Source organism: Eucyclogobius newberryi, unplaced genomic scaffold (genome assembly GCF_026437365.1).
Source record: "Eucyclogobius newberryi isolate DKJ021-1_F unplaced genomic scaffold, fEucNew1.0.hap1 SCAF_19, whole genome shotgun sequence".
Lineage (NCBI taxonomy): Eukaryota > Metazoa > Chordata > Actinopteri > Gobiiformes > Gobiidae > Eucyclogobius > Eucyclogobius newberryi.
The window spans coordinates 17,463,237-17,484,170 of NW_027315823.1; the positions used below are offsets into that span (position 1 = coordinate 17,463,237).

Here is a 20,934-nt window from a genome sequence, read left to right on the forward strand (position 1 = left end):
GAGTGTCATTGGTGGTGGTCGGAAGGGCCAATGGTACAGCTTGGCAGCCTTTCCATCAGTTTGACCCAGGGCAGCTATGGCTACAATACTACAGTAGTAGTAATAGTTGCTTTACAATTTTGAAAAATGCACAAAATTGTAATTCTACTTAAGGGTCTGGAAAAGTGGGACAAAAACAAACAAACAAAAAAAAACTAGCATTTGTCAAAGGAATGTACAAATCCCTTCACATATTAACTGTGGTGGCCTCTGATAGGAAAAGTCACAATGTTTTGACCAATTCTCTTCAATTCTCTTTTTTCCTTTCTTCTGGTCAAAAGGCTTCATTTGACAGAACAGCCTGAAATGGGTAAAGAGAGAGCAGAGACATTCGGCAAACGGTCAAGGCTGGAAATCTAAACCACAACCACACATGTGCAATGCCCTTATCCACTGCACCACGGGCGGGCCACTGACTTATGTTTCCAAATGTAGACTATAAACTATGTAGAATATTTTAACATCCACGTATCTAAGGCCATTTCAATGTATTGGCCAATTGGATTTGACCAATTTATATAAGCAAAAGTAACTGAAATACAGTCCTTATTTTTAGCCTTTACATTGTCCTAACTGATCCTCTTCTGTCTGCTTTAACTAACAATATGTTTAACTGCTGCTGCGTTAAGTGGAAAAATAAGGGCTACACACTTGTGCCCAACAGCTGATATTCCTGAAAACTGAAAAGGAAGACTTAGGTCGCCGACAGAGAGAAGAGCTTGTGTCTTGTCACTTTGTTCAAAAGTCCCTTTGGCTCCTTTCCATAATTCCTATCTAGGATTGGTCCATCATCATTTACGTTTCTTTCTCCCCTCACTCACATCTGAGCTTCAGGCCCAAATCTTTGTGAAAGTTGATAACTGATTAGGCTGACCATGTTTTTCATGCTGGTGGCAAAGGATCCCCAGGTTTGATTGTGGGACCGGACAGGCCTCAACAGGTAGAACATAGAAGTATCGAGGGGGCAAAATGCAATGCTCTACAAATTAATTGAATGAGAGCAAACTAAAAGTTCACTCATTGGTACATGAAGCTCAGGTGTTTTATCTGTTGAAATGGTACATTTTGGATTATGAATTGGTACTACTCATAGGTATAAGAAGCTCAGTTATTAGAAAGCCAAGCTTTATTTGAAATTGTACGTAACCAAGAAAGAACCAAAATGGCTAAATGAGTTCAATTTCAAGTCAAACAAAAGAGGTGTGTCCTTCACTACGTTGTAGCCGCCCTCCAGTCCTAACCCTCACTGAGTGTTGGAGGACTTTTTCTGAAGTCATCATCTCATCACTGTCAGACGAAGTGCGAGCTGCCCTCCACCTGCCTCACAGAACGAGCACAGGACACTTCAGCCGCTGGACTTCAGGTAGGTGCACCACTTTGGCTCTGCACCTAGTCCCATAAACTTTCAGATGTGGAAAACAAAATGAAACAATTTGCATTTTTGTATTTATCACAAGCATAAATGGTTATTGTGGCAATTTTTATTTAATCACATCAGAATTATTTTGCTTCAAAAAGATATATTTAGCCATTCGGCAGATTTTCTCATGCTCAGTTCAGTTTCCAGATATTATAGTGTAATTTACATAAATTACATTGTTTTTTACCATATTTACAATGTTTGTTTCATGTATTTATTTTATTCAGAGTCAGAGTAATGTGTGATTTGGAATTATTTCATTTTATACCTCAAGCATTAATCCCAACCTCCTAATTAAGCAATGTAAAAATGCTATATCAATTTGGAAAATGTTTCTATTTGTTTGTATTTCTTTTTTGAGTGTGTGTGTGTGTGTGTGTATGTGTGTGTGTGTGTGTGTGTAGGTTTATTTAGAGGCCACCTCATGCTCATTTCAAGAAAGCCCTTCTTTGCATAACATAAGTGGCACACCTAGTGTAGTGTAAAAAAAGGCCTGTATGAAGCGTTTGGTCTGTGCTGCTGTCACTCACTTTGTAGAACTCTTTATTTTTAGTTCTAACTTTCAGCCACAGTCAAATGAGGATCCTAGAAAAGGAAGTTTAAGAAAGCCTGTTGTTGAGTGATCTTGTCCCTAACATCTATGTCAAAAGTCTTGAGGCCTGAGTGGACATGCAAACTATAATGGGCTCAAGGTCTAAACAGACAAAATAAATTATGGACAAATAGTACACATTTGGTGGAGAGAATGAGCTGAAAAATGTTACCCTTAGCATTCACAGCAACATATTTTTTGATTATCAATGTAATATTTGTTATTCATTGTGACTAATTTGTCCATTAATACATTTCTGTTGTCAGATACTCAAGATGGAAGATTCCTCAGAACACTCGCACTGGGAGAGCCCGTCCCTGCTCACCTCAGATCCTCTGTCCAGTTTCTCCTCAGAGGGGGGTCTACTGCCCCCTGGAGATGAGGGTGAGTCCTTCTTCTCAGCCTCTGACACAGACTACATCCTGCCCTCCTTCTTCAACAGCACCACCCGGCCTACCTCCACCTACAGACACAACTCAGGTCAGTTTTGGTCACTTGTTAAAGGAAATGTTATCACAGCACAAACAAATACACTTTACACATGTTTTAATTTGTTTTTATGCAGGAGGGTCCGGTTATGTGTTCAAAGATTTGTAGCCTTTCTGATGTGTGTAGTGCTTGTCTGCTTTGTCAAAGGCGTGTGAAGACCAATAGAGGTTGTGGGGGAAAATTGAAATAAACGTTAAAACCACAAAACTATGACATTTATGCTGAGTCATTTCACCATGTTCAATTCCATTTAATCTATGCACTATTATCCCAGTGTTTTACTGCTGTGTTTTTCCTTATGTGTTCAGGGACACTTAATATAATTGGCAAATGCTATTTACAACGGTAGTGTAATTGTTACAAATGTTGAACAATATGCACTGTCCCAACAAATGTTATATTGTTATTAAAAAAACACAGTATGACTTTGTGTAAGTTGTGAGCACTATATGCTATTTCATATGGTAGATAATTGGTCAATAAGGTCCATGTGTATGTGCTGTATGTAGCTCTGAATTACAACTTTTCCTGTGTGAACAGTGCGGCAGGTGTTCAGCTCCCCGGGTCTCTTCACCAACCTGCAGCTGTTGGATGCTCCAAGCAGTCATTCCCTGAACTCGGCCTATCTTCCCTCCTCCAGTTGGAGCAACACTCTGTCTAAAACACATCCCGGAGTATCCCTGTACAGCCCGGGCCTCCCCTCGTCTTACTGCACGTCCCCGGGCAGGGAGGGCTGTGATAGCCCCAGACTGCAGGAGGCCTTGAAGGCTGAACGCTCCAGCCCTCTGGGGGGGTCTGTGGTCACCAGCAGTTTCCTGAACCTGACCCCTGCAGCCGGCAGTGTGTACACTCCAGCACCACACCACATGTTAAACCCTTACAGCTCATATATGACCCCCCCTCAAGAGTTCAGCTCCTCAGGCCTGTACACCAACCCCGCCTGGATCAATCCCTCCTACTCACCAAAACTGCGCAACAAGCTTCGGGTGACCACACCAGGCAAGTAACATTACACTGGTTTTAGAAGCTACTTTGCATAATAAACTCTGGTAAAAACCTGCACATTTATAAAAGGTTATCATGATCTTCATCACACTCAGTATTCTTGCATTTCCGTTTGCAAAGGACAATATGAAGTCAGCCGTTAAAAGCATATTGCATCTTCTGACTTTTATATAAAGTTGTTTTTTTTTAAATGCAGTCAAGTTGATAAAATGATGATTGTCTGGTTACCAAGAATGAACAAACTAGTGTCAAGCTGTGTCAAGAGAATAGTTTGCTGCAGTAAGTTCCATTACACAAATGACACTTGCCTGTGGTCATGCGCCTGTTGATTGGGCAGTTGTAAAGATGTATAATAATAATAGTCATAAATGTGCTTCCTTACAGAGGCCAGAGAATGCGTGAACTGTGGGGCCACAGCCACGCCTTTGTGGCGGCGCGATGGAACAGGCCACTACCTGTGCAATGCCTGCGGACTGTACCACAAGATGAATGGCCAGAACAGACCTCTCATCCGGCCAAAGAAAAGACTGGTACAAACACACTAATTATATTAACAAAATATGAAGCAAATTCAAGCTTCAATAAGTAGTTTTTTGTTTGTTTTCTTGTAAATGGGATTCCTTAACCCTCAGAAAAAATATCTCCTGCAAATGTACAATTCTTAGCTCTAATCACTCTAGTTATGGATCATATCTGTCCATGTGTAAAACAATTCATGTTGTGTATGTGTGTTTGTTCAGATTGTGAGCAAGCGAGCAGGAACTCTTTGTGCCAACTGCCACACCAGCACCACCACACTGTGGAGGCGGAATGCGAATGGTGAACCCGTGTGCAACGCCTGTGGACTCTACTTTAAATTGCACAATGTACGTGGTCTGTGTGTGTAAATTGATAAAACTATGTCAATTTTTCTATTTGTGTAAAACAAACTCTGATATATGTGCTCAGGTCAACCGCCCCCTGACCATGAAAAAAGATGGCATTCAAACACGGAACAGGAAAGTGTCCAGCAAGAACAAGAAGAGTAAGAAAACAGCCATGATGGAGTCATATTCAGAGATTCCACATATGTCTCATTTGGAGGAGAGTGGGCCCTTCTCTCTAGCTCCTGGGACTCTGCTAACATACAGCCACTCACCACACCTCATGTCAGCCACACCTGCCCTGCCATACACTCACCATTTCAGCTCAGGCATGGTGCCCACACTTGTGTGACACTCACTTCAGTCTGCTGCAAGCTCTAACTCTGCACTCTTTTGGATTGTCAGGAGACCCTGGCTTTTCGGTCTGAGGACACTTATGCATTTGTTTTCCTTCTATGATTTTTCCTTTTATTTGCATGTGTTTTGCCTCTTCTATTTATAATTACTATTATTTAATGCCCAATAAAAGGTTTGAATGGTTTTTTTCTGTCCTTGCCATTTCAGCGTTTTCTCATGCAGGTGTCATGTCACAGTGGGACATAAATGACCCGGTTTCCCCAGAACTGACACTGACGAGGCAGTAGTTTGACTATATGTAGTTTATATTACAGCGGGGTATGTTTTGTAATCCAGCTGTATTCTGTTGGTTTGTTTTGGCTTTCATTTGAATAGTTAACCGTCGATTTTAGACACCACAAAAAACTAAATAAATTGAGAGCCACAGTTGTATAATCCTGCTAGACTTTTGTGCTCACGTCTCTTAATGAGCTCTTTCTGTAGGCTTCACTGACAGTGTTCAGTGCCCACAGGCAAATTCTGTATTCCGCAAAACATTTTGAAATAACTAATAATACTTAAATACATCGGACTGAACAATGTAAAACCCTATTCTGCATTCAAGCTGTTATTTAAAATAGAATAACCAAAACAAAATATTTGAAACATGTGTGATGGACAAATCATTATTATAAATGTTGTTGAAATGTTCTGAATGTAGTATATTTAAAACATAAAATGAGTTGTAAAACATGGCATTCCAATAGTAACTGAGATCAAATTACATAAAATGATAAAATGAGTGCTTGACCTTCATTCGTTGCGTTATCTCTTTAAATGGTTTTCTAAATAATGTTTTCCTTCCTCCAAAATTCAGCTCAACCGTGCACAAAGATGTCTTGTAAAGTATACATTTTAGAATTAAGTTGTTTTAATTTCTTTGTATTTTAAACAAAAAGCCCTGAATTGCAACAAAAAAAAAAAAAAACAATTTTCTTTAATACATTTGAGAATAGCATGAACATTTAGTCCCACGTGTCAAAGACAGTTAATAAAGGTGTTGACATGGAGATAAGAACATATAAGTTACAAAGTTTACATAATTATGTCTACTTTAAATAAATAAAATGTAATTCATGCTCCAGTTAAATTGATCAATCCTGAACAAATAACAGATGTTTAGGATTTAAGCTACAGGTCAAAAGAAATACTTATTATACATATAATACATTATTAAAGTCTCAAAAAAACCTTTGAATAGGCTATGATGCCCTGCAGTGTGTGAAAATCTAAAAGAAATATGCTGGGACATTTAGGTTGTATACAAACAGTAAAGACGTATCAGTTCATGTAATATATCTTTCAACATGGCTATATGATGTGAATGTGCAGGAGATGTGTTATATTATGCGGATAAGAATTGTAACTGATGTAACTCTTTTAAAATAATTAAAAGAGTTACATCCAAAATTACGTGTTTTTGTCAAAGCAGGACAGAAAAAAGACAGGCCAAAAGAAGGTTACATATTTGTTACTTTGTTGTTTGTTATATGAATGAAACTTAAGACAAATATTTCTGTATACACACCTATGCAATATGAAGTATTTTCACTGGCCAAAATATAAAAAGTAGGATATTAGACAACATGCAAAATGTGTCAAAGACAGTGTGTGCACTGTCGTTTGTGTCTCTGGTTTGGGGTGGGGGGTGGGGGGTACTTGGAGTGTAAAGAACTGATATGTTTATCAGTGAGGCCATGGGAGCTTTTATTTTGGCATCGCGCTGCCAAGTGCTGGCAGTTAGGCTGCAGCAGCAGGAGTTTGCAGTTAACCATTTTTTCATTCATTTTCTTCCCCCATTAACTGCATTCCTCAAAGGGCAGATTATAATTATATCATAGATACGTGAAGGTCAGGAAGTAGTACTGTGTAAAATAACAAAGCCAGGGAATAAACACTTTGTTACCAAAAAAAGTAAAACGGATTTAAATATGCATTGGCTGAGGCTGTATCTCTCTCTCCCGCCCTCTTTGTCTTCTCTCTCTCTATGTGTGTGAGTGTGTGTGTGTGAGGTGTGTGTGTCTGTGTCTGTGTGTGTGTGTGTGTGTGTGAGTGTGTGTGTGTGAGGTGTGTGTGTCTGTGTCTGTGTCTGTGTGTGTGTGTGTGTGTGTGTGTGTGAGGTGTGTGTGTCTGTGTCTGTGTGTGTGTGTGTGTGTGTGTGTGTGTGAGGTGTGTGTGTCTGTGTCTGTGTGTGTGTGTGTGTGTGTGCGTGTATGTGTGTGTGTGTATGTGCGTGTGTGTCTGTGTGTATGTGTGTGTATGTGCGTGTCTGTGTGTATGTGTTTGTGTCTCTTTTCTCTTTGTCTTTTGCTCGCTCCAATATTCATTATTTGCTCACTGCTGAGTCAATCACACAGCCTGGTCAAATGCACATGTCAGGGACTTTTCACAGCAACAAACAAGTGCAACATGTTGAGAAGCCCTGCTGAAGCCCTGCTGAAGCCTGCTGAAACCCTCCCTGCTGAAGCCCTCCCTGCTGAAGCCCTCCCTGCTGAAGCCTGCTGAAGCCCTCCCTGCTGAAGCCCTCCCTGCTGAAGCCCTCCCTGCTGAAGCCAGCTGAAGCCCTCCCTGCTGAAGCCCTCCCTGCTGAAGCCTGCTGAAGCCCTCCCTGCTGAAGCCCTCCCTGCTGAAGCCTGCTGAAGCCCTCCCTGCTGAGGCCCTCCCTGCTGAAGCCTGCTGAAGCCCTCCCTGCTGAAGCCTGCTGAAGCCCTCCCTGCTGAAGCCCTGCTGAAGCCTGCTGAAGCCCTCCCTGCTGAAGCCCTGCTGAAGCCTGCTGAGGCCCTCCCTGCTGAAGCCTGCTGAAGCCCTCCCTGCTGAAGCCTGCTGAAGCCCTCCCTGCTGAAGCCCTGCTGAAGCCTGCTGAAGCCCTCCCTGCTGAAGCCCTGCTGAAGCCTGCTGAGGCCCTCCCTGCTGAAGCCTGCTGAAGCCCTCCCTGCTGAAGCCTGCTGAAGCCCTCCCTGCTGAAGCCCTGCTGAAGCCTGCTGAAGCCCTCCCTGCTGAAGCCCTGCTGAAGCCCTTGTGGTGGGTGGATCAATGCTCGTTTGGGGCGTAGGGTGTAGACAAAGGATTCACGCTGACAAAGCTCTGCAACTTTTCAAGGTAGTTTATTTACAGAGAAAGCAGTGTCAAATACAGGACAGCAGAAAACAGCGCCCTGGGTCCGCTGGTGATCAGGAAGACGAACCACGTCTCTGGGCGTACCTCGCCTTTATATACTGAAAACGCACAAAGACCGATAAACAATATCTGACAGGTATGATATCACACATGTAAAGGCCGGTTAGCCAATAAGAGATCAGATGTAAAGAATATCCATATTTGGGTAGGATGAGGACCGAAAAGCCCTCCTCTCTAAACTGGAGAACTTACAGAAATGAGATCATGAGAAAACACAGCTGTATACGAGGCATCTCAAGGCCCCGCAGCCAATGGAGACATCTCCCATTCGGTAGTTAACCAGATGTGGGCCCCTTACATTCCGTGGAATAGACATTTTGGTAGAAACACACATATTCCTAAAAGCCAGTCTCAGAATGAGGCCTAACTTTGCATGGACCTAGTTTTAATACACTTCACCCTCCCTGCTGAAGCCTGCTGAAGCCCTCCCTGCTGAAGCCCTGCTGAAGCCCCGCTGAAGCCCTCCCTGCTGAAGCCCTCCCCGCTGAAGCCCTCGCCGCTGAAGCCCTCCCTGCTGAAGATGACAGCCCTTTACTCTCATTGACTGCATGACTCAATCTAACTCTATGGGTGAATATTGAAATTTATGATCCACAAATATTGAACCGAATCAACAATTTTAGGGATAAAGTCCACAAACTTGTCATATTTATAATATGGCTTAAAGTTAAATTCACAGTAAACAATCATGTCTTTGAGGTTGAATTTAGGCGAATTTAGAGAAGATGTTGACTTCATTCATGTGGATCGGCCCATGTAATTACAATCTTAAATCCAACAGTTAAAGGCAAATTGTACTTAAGAAACTGCAGTCCTCAGCTATGATAGTGTCACATGAACCTTCTCTCTGCTCTATTATTGTTGAAAACAATAATAGGCCTGTCGATGTTAAGCAAAGCCTAAATTACACAACTCGGCATTTACACAAAGCCCGTGTACGTTAGACTAAATCAATGGCTCAATGCCACCCTCTAGTGGAAAGAACAAAGCAGTGCAGGAGAACGACTACTTGATATTCCTATTCCTTTTTAGTACTACTCACTATTTGGACAAAACTCTCTTGCTATTGACTAATGGGTCACTGGCTAAATATATTTACAAGACCGTTTTCACTTTCATGGATGACTGGCATCAACCCCTGTCCCAGCAAGACCACACGTTTTTCAAGGTATATTTATGAGCAATAAAAACACCTGTAATTGTAATGAGTTTAGTGCCACCTTTAAACTAATGTGACGTTTACAGTCAAGTACTAAGATTTCCATAGAGACAAGCAGATTGCGGACCCCTCAGAGGTATACAGTGAGGAAAGTAAGTTCTCCCTCTTAGACATTATGGAGAGGTCTGATATTTTCATCATAGGTGCATTTCCAACGTGAGAGACAGAATCTAAAAATCTGGAAATCTATTGTATTTTTAAACAATTTATTTGTATGTTATTGCTGGAGATAAGTATTTGAACACCAGCCAATCAGCAAGAATTGTGGCTCTCAAAGACTTGTTAGTCTGCCTGTAAAAAGTCCACCTCTTCTCCATTTATTGATCTAAATAAGTAGCACCTGTTTGAGCTTGTTAGCTGGATAAAGACACATGTCCACCCCACAAGTCAGACTCCAACTACTACCATGGGCAAGGCCTAAGTAGGATGATCCAGAGGAGACATGGGGGAACTTATTGGTATAAACTCCACTTGCCTCGTGCATGGAAGGCTGAGTACCATCCCAAGAACACTGTGAAGCAGAGGGGTGGAAACATCATGATTTAGGGGAGCTTTTCCGTTTTGAATGGGGCCATGTATTGCAAGATTTTGAGCGACAAACTCCTTCCCTCAAAGCATTGAAGATGGGTCGTGACAGGGTCTTCCAACATGACACTGACCCAAAGCACACAGCCAAGAGAACCAAGGAGTGACTCCATAAGAAGTATATCAAGGGTCTTGAGTGGTCGAGCCAGTCTCCAGACCTAATCCCAATAGAAAATAATTGGCGGGAGCTGAAGCTCCGTGTCACCCAGCGACAGCTCTGAAACCTGACAGATCAGGAGAAAATCTGGGTGGAGGAGTGGGCCAAAATCCCAGCTGCAGCGTGTGCAATTCTGGTCAAGAACAGGAAACGTTTGACCGCTGTAATTGTAGACAAAAGCCTATGTTCCAAATATCAACATTGATTTTCTCAGGTGATAAAATACTTATTTGCAGCAAAAACTTACAATTACATTATTTAAAAATCAGCATGTTTCCCATATCTTAAACTTGGAAAAATGCAAATTTCACACAAAACTACGAGAGTTCTGATCTTAACAGTAAAAAAGTAGACGCATAAAAAAACATAAATAGATTTATTTTTTTTGAAGCATGCCTGAAACTCCAGTGCAGCCAAAAAGAAAAAGAAACTTCAGTTCTGTACAAGTGAAAAGGAAAAAGACACCGTCAGTTTATGAGCGTCTAGTATTGGTCCTGGGATAGAACACGGCAAAGATTAAATCATCAAGTCTCACGGAATCAGCTAAATAGCTTTCACTTTTAGCTTATCAGGTTTAGGTGTACTGAAATTCCAGTCTAAAGAGTCACATACAAATATCTTTGCTGTGAATTAAAAAAATAAAAATCACATAACACAGCGGGTGAGAGGTGCTCACCAAGCTACAATATTAATGGTCACTCCTACATGTCACGTTGGCTGGTGCACATCCTGTCAGTGCACACACAGACAAAGCGTTTTTGTAAACATAAACTAAACAGGTTATTGTTTATATTGATTGGCAAAGCATTACTTGAGGCGCGCTGTAGTAAATCTGGTGAAGCACTTTCACCGTTTCTTAGCTATGAGCATAGCAACCAGCACTCCAGTTAGCAATCCCACTCCAACTAGCAGCCATGTCTTCAGAGTCTCCCGAGATCTTCTGGCCCCTCCTGCTGCATTCTGTCCAAAGATGTGAGCAAAGCGGCCCTGGAATGCAGAAAACATCACATTAGAAACAAACAAAAACAAAACATTATGAATCCAAAAGACTAAAATAGAGTTGAGGAGTTTGTCACAATACCAGAGTAACCGATGTTATGCACTTTCCATATTATAGCTAAATAGGATATCAATCCATTTAATGCATTTAAAGCCAAACACAGGCTTTCAATTTTTTGTAATTGGGTCAGTTTACACTTGAAAACTACGAAATGTTCTCATCTATATCCTAATTTTTTCTTATTCTTTTACTGAATCAGCTTTCATCCGTTTAATCATTTGGTGCAGTATAACAATTTTCTCAAAATGTTTTTCTCATCAAGGGATTTAAAATGTAATCCACTTGCATACGCAACATTTTTGCAATCTTCTAATATGTCAATAAAAATTAAGAAAGACATTTACACTTGGCTCATTCATATGCTTATGCTCAAGTTGAAAATTATGCTTCCCCCCTAAATGTTTGCAAGATAATTACAAAAGGTTTCAAATTATATCTAAATTTCAGTTTTTTTCCCTATTCATTCAATTTTTCTGGAACAGTTTAATTTAGAATTGAGAATGAAGTGCCCGTGACCAGTGACCATGCCATACGCTGAGCTTAATGTCAGTGAACTTGTTGAAAAGGTACTCACCCAGCCCCCCTGGCTTTGAATCCATGAGGCGATATTCTCGTCCAGGTAGATAGTCATCCAGTCAGCGATGCGAGGAACCAGATTACCCATATTCTTCTCCACACACTCCACACACAAAACCCCCCCAAACACAAACAGACCCACAATCCGTCCCCAATTAACCCCATCTTTGAACACCTCGTCCATTACATTTTTAAAGCTGTTATAAGCTGTATCTGGAGTGATGTGGAGTTGAGAAGAAAGGTTGCTGAATGCTTGTGTGAACAACTCTTCAAATTCATTTGCAGAGTCCTGAAGAGCTTCCTTAACAGCTTCTACATGATCTTCAGGAGGCAATGAGGCCAGTGTTTGTTTGTTGTCATTTGGGATTGCCAGCAGACCATTAAGGACCCTAGCGTGGTCTGGCATAAGCAGTGAGCTTGGGTAGTTTTTCTGTGACAATTTGTAGCGTATGAAGAACTCAACCAGCTCTCGGTTACTGGGAGACATTATTTCCAAACTGGGAATCACAAACACAAAGCCTAGGCGCACATCATGGTTTGTCCTGTCATTATACTATGTATGCCGCTACGTCCGAGGAGCACCTGAGGAAAGACAAAGACATGAGACAAGATATATCCTGAATTAATACAGTTATAACATCACATCTCGATTAGATCTTAGATTATCATCTAAGTATAGTTACAACAAATGTTATACATGTAATTATGTTAGTAATAATTAAAGCAATTCAACTAAACTACTCGTATTTACCTTGTATTTTTATGTTTTAACCTAACGCCTTTGTAGCCACTGTTATTCTATTTCAATCAGCTTTTGTCGTGTTTATGTGAAGTCTGGTAAAATGGTAAATCAAAGATACAGACCTTCAACTGACCGAACTGACCGAACTGACCTTCAACTGGGATGTAATTTGGCAAAAGTGAACCATTCAAATGACAATTGTCTGCATAATCACCAGCATTTACGGCTTCCAACACTTGCTAGGCCTACAAGTCAGTGGCATTATCAGTTTACTGATATCAGAAAGAGCCAAACTAATGTTAGCGTAGTTTTTTTTCTTAGTTCACGCTTTTTAATGCACAGGCAGTACTAAGATATTTCCTTGGTAGAGTCGTAAAACATGACATTGCTTTTATTCATCAAGTGTAAATAATCGACCAACCTCGGTGTTTCGCTGAATTGTAGCTAGAACTATCATGTTAAATATGTCAACAAAGCATGACATTGTTACGTTTCCTTCCAATAAACGATTGTTGAATGCTAAAATCAACAATATAGTCGTCGTATTTAGCTAGATATGCTAACTAGCTGAGGTCTGGTTTACGAAAGGCGGCTAAAACTAATGTCTTTCCGGAGAGGATTTTTGCGCAAGGCTAAGGTCCTTCTACCTGATATTCCCTTTCATTAAGACGTGAAGCTACATCCTTGTTACCCTCTGTATTTGGCAGTGTAGACACAATACGGACATTTTTGCAGCTGCAGACTCCGTGGCCTGGGCAGTGATGCACGCTGGCGATTGGCCAATTCCGCTACTGTATCAATCGGAAGTCCCACCCTTTTCACTACCGGAAATAGTGTTTTAAGATTTTCGGGTTATGCTCGCGATGCTCTAGAGCAGTGGGACCCTCGAATTCATATTAGGAGGAAAGCAATATGGAAGACAAAGACAAATTCAAGTTGTATTACCGTTTTAATTCATGTACTTTTCAATAATATGTTCTCTATCATTGCACCTTATCATACGATTCAGGCCTAGAACAGAAGTCTAAGTGCCCTGGAAACAGCTTTATAGGGGGGAAAGTTTACACTGTATGCTTATGACATAAATATTAGAAATGATGTCTAAAAGGAGTGACATAATGAAACAGATATTAATAAACAAGCTTTATTAAATGTTTACATATTCTATAACCATAAATGTAAAAGCACAATAACAGGTGATTGTGACCACCTAAGTTAAAAAACAAACAAAAACTAATGCTCTAACAGCTAAACAAATTATATACAGCAATGACAGCATTGGTAGTTAAAATGAACAGCAGAAACTGTCAAAACGTGTAGTCTACAAAATTTCAGAAACAACTACTTTGCTTTTTGTATCATTTCAAATCGGTCCATTTTCTGCCCTCTTAAGTAAGCATGTTGGGATTTACAGCGCTCCTTTCTGGAAGAGACTCCTTTACACTCTTGTTGACGGTTCTTTGTGTTCTCCAGGGCCATGTCACTAACTCATAGTTTGCTTTGGATCTATATCGGCAGATGTGTCTTCATCTGTGTCCATTACTATATCACTATCCTGTTCCTCACTTTGAACCATTTCATTTGTATTTTCTTGCTCATCCGTTGTAGCCACACCTGTATATTCAGTGATGTTCTCTTGCTTGAATAAAATGGTGTCACTTTGAGTTTCCTTTGTGGACACAGAGTTCTCGTCTGTGAGATTTTCCATTTCATCTGTGGTCTCTTGTTCGTACAGGTTTGTCTCATTTTGGGTTTCGTGCTCAGTTTCCATCACATCTGCAGAATTTATTTGATTGATTAATTCTGTTTCGGCCATTTTTACTGATCCATCGTTAGGATCAGGACTTTCTTGCTCAGCTGGATCAGGACTTTCTTGCTCAGCTGGATCAGGACTTTCTTGCTCAGCTAGATCAGGACTTTCTAGCTCAGCTAGATCAGGACTTTCTAGCTCAGCTAGATCAGGACTTTCTTGTTCAGCTGGTTCATTGTCCACCTCTGTCTCACTGTCTGAGTCAATTGATATGGTCTCCACGCACACACCAGGCTTTAAGGTACAGTTACTCTGATCTGGATTGGGAGCACGGGACTTAAATCCTCTCTGGACTGTTGTAGTCTCAGGGTCACGGTTTTCAAAAAACATATTATGCTTTACATTTTTCAGCGCATTCATGTCAAAGCCCAGTAACACTGATACCTTTGAATTTTTGCAATGTTTTTCACATACCCTTTGTTTCACTGCAAAGTGGGTGGCTATGTCAGCTTTCCACAGCCACAGCTTAGCTGAGAGTTTCTCTTTTTCCTGAGCAGAGACATAGGGACGGTGGTTAAAATAGGCAGTCAGGAACTCTTTTCTGGCTTCATACGTCTTGTGCTCAAAACTGGCAGGATCGAGGACAAGCTCAACACTTTCGCCTTGATTTCCACTTGTGACAAAGTCCCTGCCTAGATTAATCCTCTTGGAGTTAGATGCGCCTTGCATTGGAAGCTTCCGTTTAAGTGATCCAGCCCCAAGATTTACAGGAGATTTTAGGGCAAGGGCAGCCTGACTTCTCCCTACAGCCCGGCACTGCACAAGATGAAGTGTAATTGTTGAGGCCACCATGTTACTGGTGTATACTCCTAAGCAATGGATACACTTGTATGTCAACTTTTTTTCAACCGGATGCATTGTTTGGAGCACTTGATGACGCTGCCTTAAATGAAGAGACAAAGCATCAGATATTGGACCTTTGAGAATAGTAAAACACAGTGGGCACAGCGTCTTTCCCATTTCAAGTTTCCTGGACATGGATGGGAGCGCATTTTTGGTCAATGGCTGTCCTTTATTCTCATAGATGTTTGAAGTAGGTGTTTTTGCTAAGCCTAGACTATTTAGCAAAGTGTCATCTTGGCCATTCACAGATTCACTTGTATTGAAGGTCAGTACAAGCAACTGCACATTACTAGACTTATCTTGTTTGAGAGCAAGATCAAATGTCAACGGTGAAGCTCCAGGAGGGCCATCAAAAGGAGTTGAATGAGCCACGGTCCCATGCTCAATCAGTTTCTCAACGCTATGGAAAGCTGAGTGACACTGTGGGCAGGTCAATCCGTGGATCAACACATGGTTAAGCAGTGTATCACTGGGTAAATAGCGGTTGCAAAGCAAACATTTGCTGGTGAAGTTGTGGATTTTCATTATATACTTAGCAAGAGCCCATACTTTCTTTGCTTTATGAGCACTCTCGAAGTGAGCACTGTAGAGATTTTCAGGAAAGAGCTCATTGCAAACTGTGCATATCTTCCATTTTTGAGTTTGTGCTGTGTTAATTAAAGGAACATTATTTTCAGCCAAACTGCCTTTGCTTTGTATGCTACGTGGTTTAATTGATACACTGGAGGAGTAAGTCTTTGAGACATTTGGTTTTAGGTAGCCAATCACTGGCTGCACTCCAGGATCACTTGAGCCAGATGAAGGCCTATTTGTGATTACAGGGACCCTCTGTGAAGTTAATGGAGATGCTTGAGGCTTGCTGACCATCATATTGGCATGTCCAACCATGGCAGTTACTTGAGCTCCAATTCGTTCATGGTACTCCACAACATGCTGTACAAGTGCCTCATAACTGCGTGTTGAGAACTGGCAACGTTTACAAAGAATGGTGTTGCTAACACCATTCTTAACAGATGGGTTTGGGGCCATAGCAAGATATGGTGAGACAACATGTTGAAAATGCTCTCTATAGATGTGACGCCGAACAACATTATACAATGAATCTCGGAATGTGCACTTTTTGCAATAGTACACAGGTTTCTCCACACTATCCTGCCTGGCTCTTCCAAGGAAGGAAGAATCTTTTGGTCTCATTCCAGTCTGCTGTGGTGTGGCATACTGGTGTGTTACCACCGCATTTGCAGTACTAGCTTGTGGCAACCTGGACTGGTGAAATATTCTAATATGAATCTCCATAGTCTTCCTGCTTGCAGTGAATGTACAATAAGGGCAGTTGAGGAGTATTCTATCAAAGATTTTTCTGTGTACATTGCGAAAATGATTCTTGTAGCCTGAGTAGTACTTAGAGGAGAACGAACACTCAGAGCAGCAAAATGGTTTTGACCGGTAAACCTGAAACATAGGCAATATCAATGTTAATATTAAACAACCATCAAATAATGTAAAATTACACACATATACACACACAACCTGTGTTTTAGAGTATGAGGGATCCCACGAACAAAGATCCAGACAAAGAGTGCCCTGTACAAACTGCTCATCTGGACAAAAATCCTTGAAATCCTGTTGAAAAGCATTAACACCTGATATTAAAGTTTTTTTTTCCCACCAAAACTGTCAAACTTAATGCTGATATAACTACATAACACTCACCTCAACAGCCTCTTTACAAAGCTCAAGGCCAATATCTCCAAGAGATTTTTTCACTTGTTTCCTGGCCCTCCGGATTCTGGCGAGGTTATTTACTGGTAGTTGATACATAGTTCCTATAGAAAAGAAAAAGGCTTAAGTTGTAGCATCCTAAAAATGTCTAGTCTCTGTTCTGAAATCTTACATAACTATGAACTCACTCCGCATAAAATACCACAGAGTTATGCATCATCACATCCACATTATGAATTGTTTTGATATAACGCGGGTGCCATTAGATGGATAGGGTGTGCTAGGCTAGCTTTCCACATGAGCAAAGAGCTAACATTCCAGATATCTCCCATGCTACACCAGTGTGTGTTATAAAGGCACAACTCCTAGCACACGGATAGCGATCATATTATCGAAGAAATTATCAATAACGCACAGTTACCTTACGGTGCAGCTGATCTTCACCCTTGATCCCCTTTGAACGAACTACTAACAAAGGAAGTAACCGAGCTGGAGGTGCGGCGTTGATCTCAAGCCGGTTCTGATCCTGATGCTCAGCTAGCATTAGCAAACAAGCTAGTTAGCTGTAACATCAGCGAATGTATTCGTTATCGCACAATCTAGATATAAACTGAAGTTCTGTGTTGTCCAGATATCCGTGTTTGCGAAGTACAAACCATCAGTGGTTTGGGAGGTGTCAGTATTTTCTTCTTGGGCCCCAGGCCCACGAGCTCCCGCTGTATGTGCTGAAGACTGGAGCCAATTTTACTTCAAAATGGCGTCGCTTAAAAAACGGAAGTTGCAGATGTTGAGGACTGGACCGTAATAGAAGATAGTGTGATGTAGTGTGTATGAATGGCTTATTATGTCTATTATGACATTTTTTTTAGATTAAGTGTGTGTTCATGAAGAGAAACAACAAACATATTTTAATGGTTTATTATGTTGCTCTTAGACTATTTTACAGTAATGTTCTAATATTCTAGAGGTTCCATAACTTCTACAACAACGGTGCGATTTCCTGTCATCACCAGCCTTGTAACTGTTCTGTAGTCCATGTACAGAACAAACTGTCCATTAACCTGGCACACAAACTGGCGCACCTAAACAATAGCAATGTGAGTTACCAGACACCCAGTACAGGCTGAGATATATTTATTCTGGGCCAGTAATAATCTTATTCTACCTTGATCCCTGCAGCTGCAGCTGGACTTCCTGGATCCACAGCTTGGACATAGCAAGGAGCAGTGCCTCTGACAACAAAGCCCCAGCCCAGAGCATCACCAATAACCTGCAAGTGTGGTGAGAAAGTCCTCATATTAATCACATATTAATCACACTTGCTGTACTGTTGCCCAGGTAGTGAAACAAATAACAAATAAGTATATGATCCGATTATTGCCTTGTAATTATAAATAGTAAACTTCTATGGCCTAACAGTAGTTTTTATTGGGCTGATCGCATCACAGAGGTGTGAGATAATTTTAAAGGTATTTTAGCAAATTGATTAAAAATAATAATACATTGGCAGATTTTTAAATGAGTTCACCTCACTGAAAGATGCATAACTATTACGCAACTATTCCTTTGAACAACTACATCTAGGGATCCTGACTTTTTTTGTGTGTGTCAAATTTACATATTTATTATTGTTTCTCTTGAACCAAAAATCAATCATTTTACTAACCGTCAACACCTTCTTGATGAATGGTGCACCAGGTGCCAATAACTCCTCACATGTGAAATTTCGAGTAAGCACTAAAGCAATGCAATGTGTATTTGTTTTAGATGTTTTGGGAGTTTGCATTGTAACATTCAGTCAGTACTTTAACACTCTTGCCTGATTTAGGGTTACACTGGACCGTAGAGATGGGAGAGAGTGGTGTGAAAGAATGAAGATCTGAACGGATCTTATGGGAGTTCAAGCTGCCTCTGCGACCACTAGTGACTGACTTCATATCTGCAATTGCACAGAAACAGGTTGGTTATTGTTTATAAGAGTTTACTACAGATAGTATTATGGTACTGTACCAGACTGGAAGCCACTGTGTTCATTGTGAGGGGAGTTTTTACAGCCAAGAAATGGGCTCTCTTGATGGTGGTTTTCTTCTCTAGAAACCATTCCTCCTTCTTCATTGTCAGTGTCATTTAATAGTTCAGATAGTCTGCGGCGCCGGCGAAAATTTATGCAGAACTGATAAAGCAGTCCACTGTCAAAGAAATTATGTTTTTTTGACACTAGATGGGAGATAAAAATAAATTGAAGTTCAGTCTTTTTTTCCCATCTCTGTGTTAACTGACAAACCACCAGACGTAACCGATGGCAGCCAGTCTACCCATAGTAGCACAAGCTCAAAGTGGAAATAAGGAGTTCTCTCACCATGTTGAATAATACCATGCTCCTGTAATGCCCGGCAGAGTTCCAGCCCATGACTCCGACTCTCTGCCTCCCCATTTTGAATGATCCAGTCTATCAGCTGACATCCTGGAAATGCTCGCTGATAAGTTACACCATGCTCTTCTCTTAGCTGCAAGATTGAATTCTTGTCTCCGATAAGCCTTATGAGATGGACACCAAAATATTGATTAGATGCATCTCTGCTTTATATAATAAGTTGTTTTTTTATCATGAACTAGAACAGTCTGTATCAACCCACTTTGGAGGATTATAGTTTCAGAAACATTTAGTCTTACTGTTCATACAATTGTTGTCCTCTCATGAAGATTTTCACTTCAGTGTTGAAGGGAAATGTACCATCATCTTTACGGAATCGATAGAGTCGTTTTGCATCTTTAAATACTAAATACTTATCACACACTGTGAAAGAAATACATGGAAGAAAAAAAAACATGTGTGATTGGCAATTGTTTTTAATAAAGCCTTGATTCAATAGATAGCATAGGTTAGAATATGGTCTAATTATTACTATTTGGTAGTATAGTCCAAGTGGTAAATATTTATCATAGTTTGACATCAGTGAAATGGCATTTTTCTGAAGAAGAAAACATTTTAAAACAACTGTTCTTTATGTCATCAATAAGCGCCATTCTATCAAAAAATGCAATTTGATCGCAATTGACAAATAATAATTTAACAAAATTATATATATATAATTTAGTTGCGATCAAAGTGAATCACTAAAATGTATTGTATAGTACAGACATATACTACATTTTAGTGATTCATAAAGTCTAAACTGTCATAGTGGAGCTCTAAAAACACAGTCGCTGCCCCTAAAAGGAGTACACATTTTTAGAATGGCCAAGCGCATTAAAAGGGAAATCTAAAATTGAACACATTTCTGAACATTTATTAATCTTAATTTTAGAACTAGCTGACCACAAGGAGGATATTTTGTCATATTACATTAATACTACCTTAACCATTGCAGACTATGTGATGAATTGCTATTGATGTTTTTTTGCCATACCATGGTGCACAATGTCATGATCCATAAGATGTTGCATAAGGCACACTGCTGTTGTCCTGTCTGGAGCCTCTTTATGGCTAACCAACCAATCTATTAGCTCCTGTCCCACCAAACAGTTGGGGTAAGTTCTCAGGTGATACCGCCGCTCCTTGATCAGCTTTCCATCATGAAGTTTAAGTCTGGCCGAAAGACAAATAAGCAAAAAAACAACAATGTATAACATGCTTTGAACAGAATAATGAACTTACCTAAATTGTTCTCCAGCAATCATAACCTCTGACTTATGCTGTCGAGCCCAGATTTTCTTCCTAACGCTACTTGTTCGCTCCATGTTTGTTTCCTATGGACCGAATTATAAGTGGAGCTAACACTGAATTTCAAACCTTTGTGTTGACATAACAACTCAACAGCTCAAGTGCCATGTGGGAAGAATGTTGTATATACAAAAAGCGATGCGACAGGGAGCATATTTTATGAAAAGTGCTCTCTCCCATCTCTGCTACCTTGGTTGTATTTATGTCCTTGCTTCTGAATTATTATGAGAGCTACATGCATTTCTGGAGATTAAAACTAGTAATTGTCTTGCTACATTGTATTGATGTTCTCACACTGCAGAAATCTTTAGTTCTATCTACCAGCAGATGGCAGCATTGCACAAGGCTCATTGTCGTCCCCCAAAGAGCTCTCGTCGCTGTCTTTTAAGTGAACAGCAGCAGATCAGATGTGTCTAAATTGTTTGCACACTCTTTGCATGATCATTATAGTGCCATCAGTGCATTTACACTTATATCTTTGGTTGGATCTTCTGCTGTTTCGAGATGTCAGCCCT

At 40.6% G+C, this 20,934-nt stretch overlaps 4 protein-coding genes across 5 annotated transcripts; 1 reads left to right on the forward strand and 3 right to left on the reverse strand.

The window, feature by feature from the left end:
* Positions 1–1,303: 1,303 nt before the first annotated feature.
* Positions 1,304–4,849, forward strand: gata1a (GATA binding protein 1a). Its single transcript, XM_072451947.1, has 6 exons — positions 1,304–1,402; positions 2,318–2,531; positions 3,081–3,539; positions 3,930–4,075; positions 4,286–4,411; positions 4,494–4,849. Exons 2-6 carry the CDS (start codon positions 2,327–2,329, stop codon positions 4,758–4,760), a joined length of 1,203 nt encoding a protein of 400 aa, XP_072308048.1. The 5' UTR covers positions 1,304–1,402; positions 2,318–2,326; the 3' UTR covers positions 4,761–4,849.
* A 5,454-nt stretch (positions 4,850–10,303) lies between these two features.
* LOC140365492 (bcl-2-like protein 1) lies at positions 10,304–13,124 on the reverse strand. Of its 2 annotated transcripts, none has more exons than XM_072451948.1 (3): positions 12,968–13,124; positions 11,577–12,160; positions 10,304–10,929 (listed from the first exon to the last, which is right to left on the reverse strand). In XM_072451948.1, exons 2-3 carry the CDS (start codon positions 12,063–12,065, stop codon positions 10,789–10,791), a joined length of 630 nt encoding a protein of 209 aa, XP_072308049.1. In that variant the 5' UTR covers positions 12,066–12,160; positions 12,968–13,124; the 3' UTR covers positions 10,304–10,788. The 2 variants fall into 2 exon arrangements, with proteins under 2 accessions (XP_072308049.1, XP_072308050.1); XM_072451949.1 differs by having other exon boundaries at positions 13,046–13,103.
* Positions 13,125–13,444: 320 nt separating this feature from the next.
* On the reverse strand, positions 13,445–17,468 carry adnpa (activity-dependent neuroprotector homeobox a). The gene is made up of 5 exons (XM_072451950.1): positions 17,113–17,468; positions 16,687–16,795; positions 16,504–16,596; positions 14,262–16,425; positions 13,445–14,141 (listed from the first exon to the last, which is right to left on the reverse strand). The coding sequence occupies exons 2-5, from the start codon at positions 16,792–16,794 to the stop codon at positions 13,804–13,806; spliced, it is 2,703 nt and encodes a 900-aa protein (XP_072308051.1). The 5' UTR covers position 16,795; positions 17,113–17,468; the 3' UTR covers positions 13,445–13,803.
* A 129-nt stretch (positions 17,469–17,597) lies between these two features.
* On the reverse strand, positions 17,598–20,468 carry LOC140365495 (DEP domain-containing mTOR-interacting protein). Its single transcript, XM_072451954.1, has 9 exons — positions 20,354–20,468; positions 20,106–20,284; positions 19,369–19,492; positions 19,055–19,233; positions 18,706–18,912; positions 18,515–18,634; positions 18,362–18,432; positions 17,861–17,965; positions 17,598–17,777 (listed from the first exon to the last, which is right to left on the reverse strand). Exons 1-9 carry the CDS (start codon positions 20,434–20,436, stop codon positions 17,649–17,651), a joined length of 1,197 nt encoding a protein of 398 aa, XP_072308055.1. The 5' UTR covers positions 20,437–20,468; the 3' UTR covers positions 17,598–17,648.
* Positions 20,469–20,934: the final 466 nt, after the last annotated feature.

What these genes read in the sequence shown, in the direction of transcription:
- gata1a (XM_072451947.1), top strand. Translation starts at nt 2,327, where the DNA reads ATGGAAGATTCCTCAGAACACTCGCACTGGGAGAGCCCGTCCCTGCTC. An exon ending in GCTTCGGGTGACCACACCAG is followed by an intron (nt 3,540 to 3,929) that starts GCAAGTAACATT and finishes GCTTCCTTACAG; the next exon opens with AGGCCAGAGAATGCGTGAAC. An exon ending in TCTACTTTAAATTGCACAAT is followed by an intron (nt 4,412 to 4,493) that starts GTACGTGGTCTG and finishes ATATGTGCTCAG; the next exon opens with GTCAACCGCCCCCTGACCAT.
- adnpa (XM_072451950.1), bottom strand. Translation starts at nt 16,794, where the DNA reads ATGTATCAACTACCAGTAAATAACCTCGCCAGAATCCGGAGGGCCAGG. An exon ending in CCTCATACTCTAAAACACAG is followed by an intron (nt 16,426 to 16,503) that starts GTTGTGTGTGTA and finishes CCTATGTTTCAG; the next exon opens with GTTTACCGGTCAAAACCATT. An exon ending in TGATCTAGCTGAGCTAGAAA is followed by an intron (nt 14,142 to 14,261) that starts GTCCTGATCTAG and finishes ACGATGGATCAG; the next exon opens with TAAAAATGGCCGAAACAGAA.
- LOC140365492 (XM_072451948.1), bottom strand. Translation starts at nt 12,065, where the DNA reads ATGTCTCCCAGTAACCGAGAGCTGGTTGAGTTCTTCATACGCTACAAA. An exon ending in TTCAAAGCCAGGGGGGCTGG is followed by an intron (nt 10,930 to 11,576) that starts GTGAGTACCTTT and finishes TCTGCATTCCAG; the next exon opens with GGCCGCTTTGCTCACATCTT.
- LOC140365495 (XM_072451954.1), bottom strand. Translation starts at nt 20,436, where the DNA reads ATGGAGCGAACAAGTAGCGTTAGGAAGAAAATCTGGGCTCGACAGCAT. An exon ending in GGACAACAATTGTATGAACA is followed by an intron (nt 19,234 to 19,368) that starts GTAAGACTAAAT and finishes CCATCTCATAAG; the next exon opens with GCTTATCGGAGACAAGAATT. An exon ending in ACACAGTGGCTTCCAGTCTG is followed by an intron (nt 18,635 to 18,705) that starts GTACAGTACCAT and finishes GTGCAATTGCAG; the next exon opens with ATATGAAGTCAGTCACTAGT.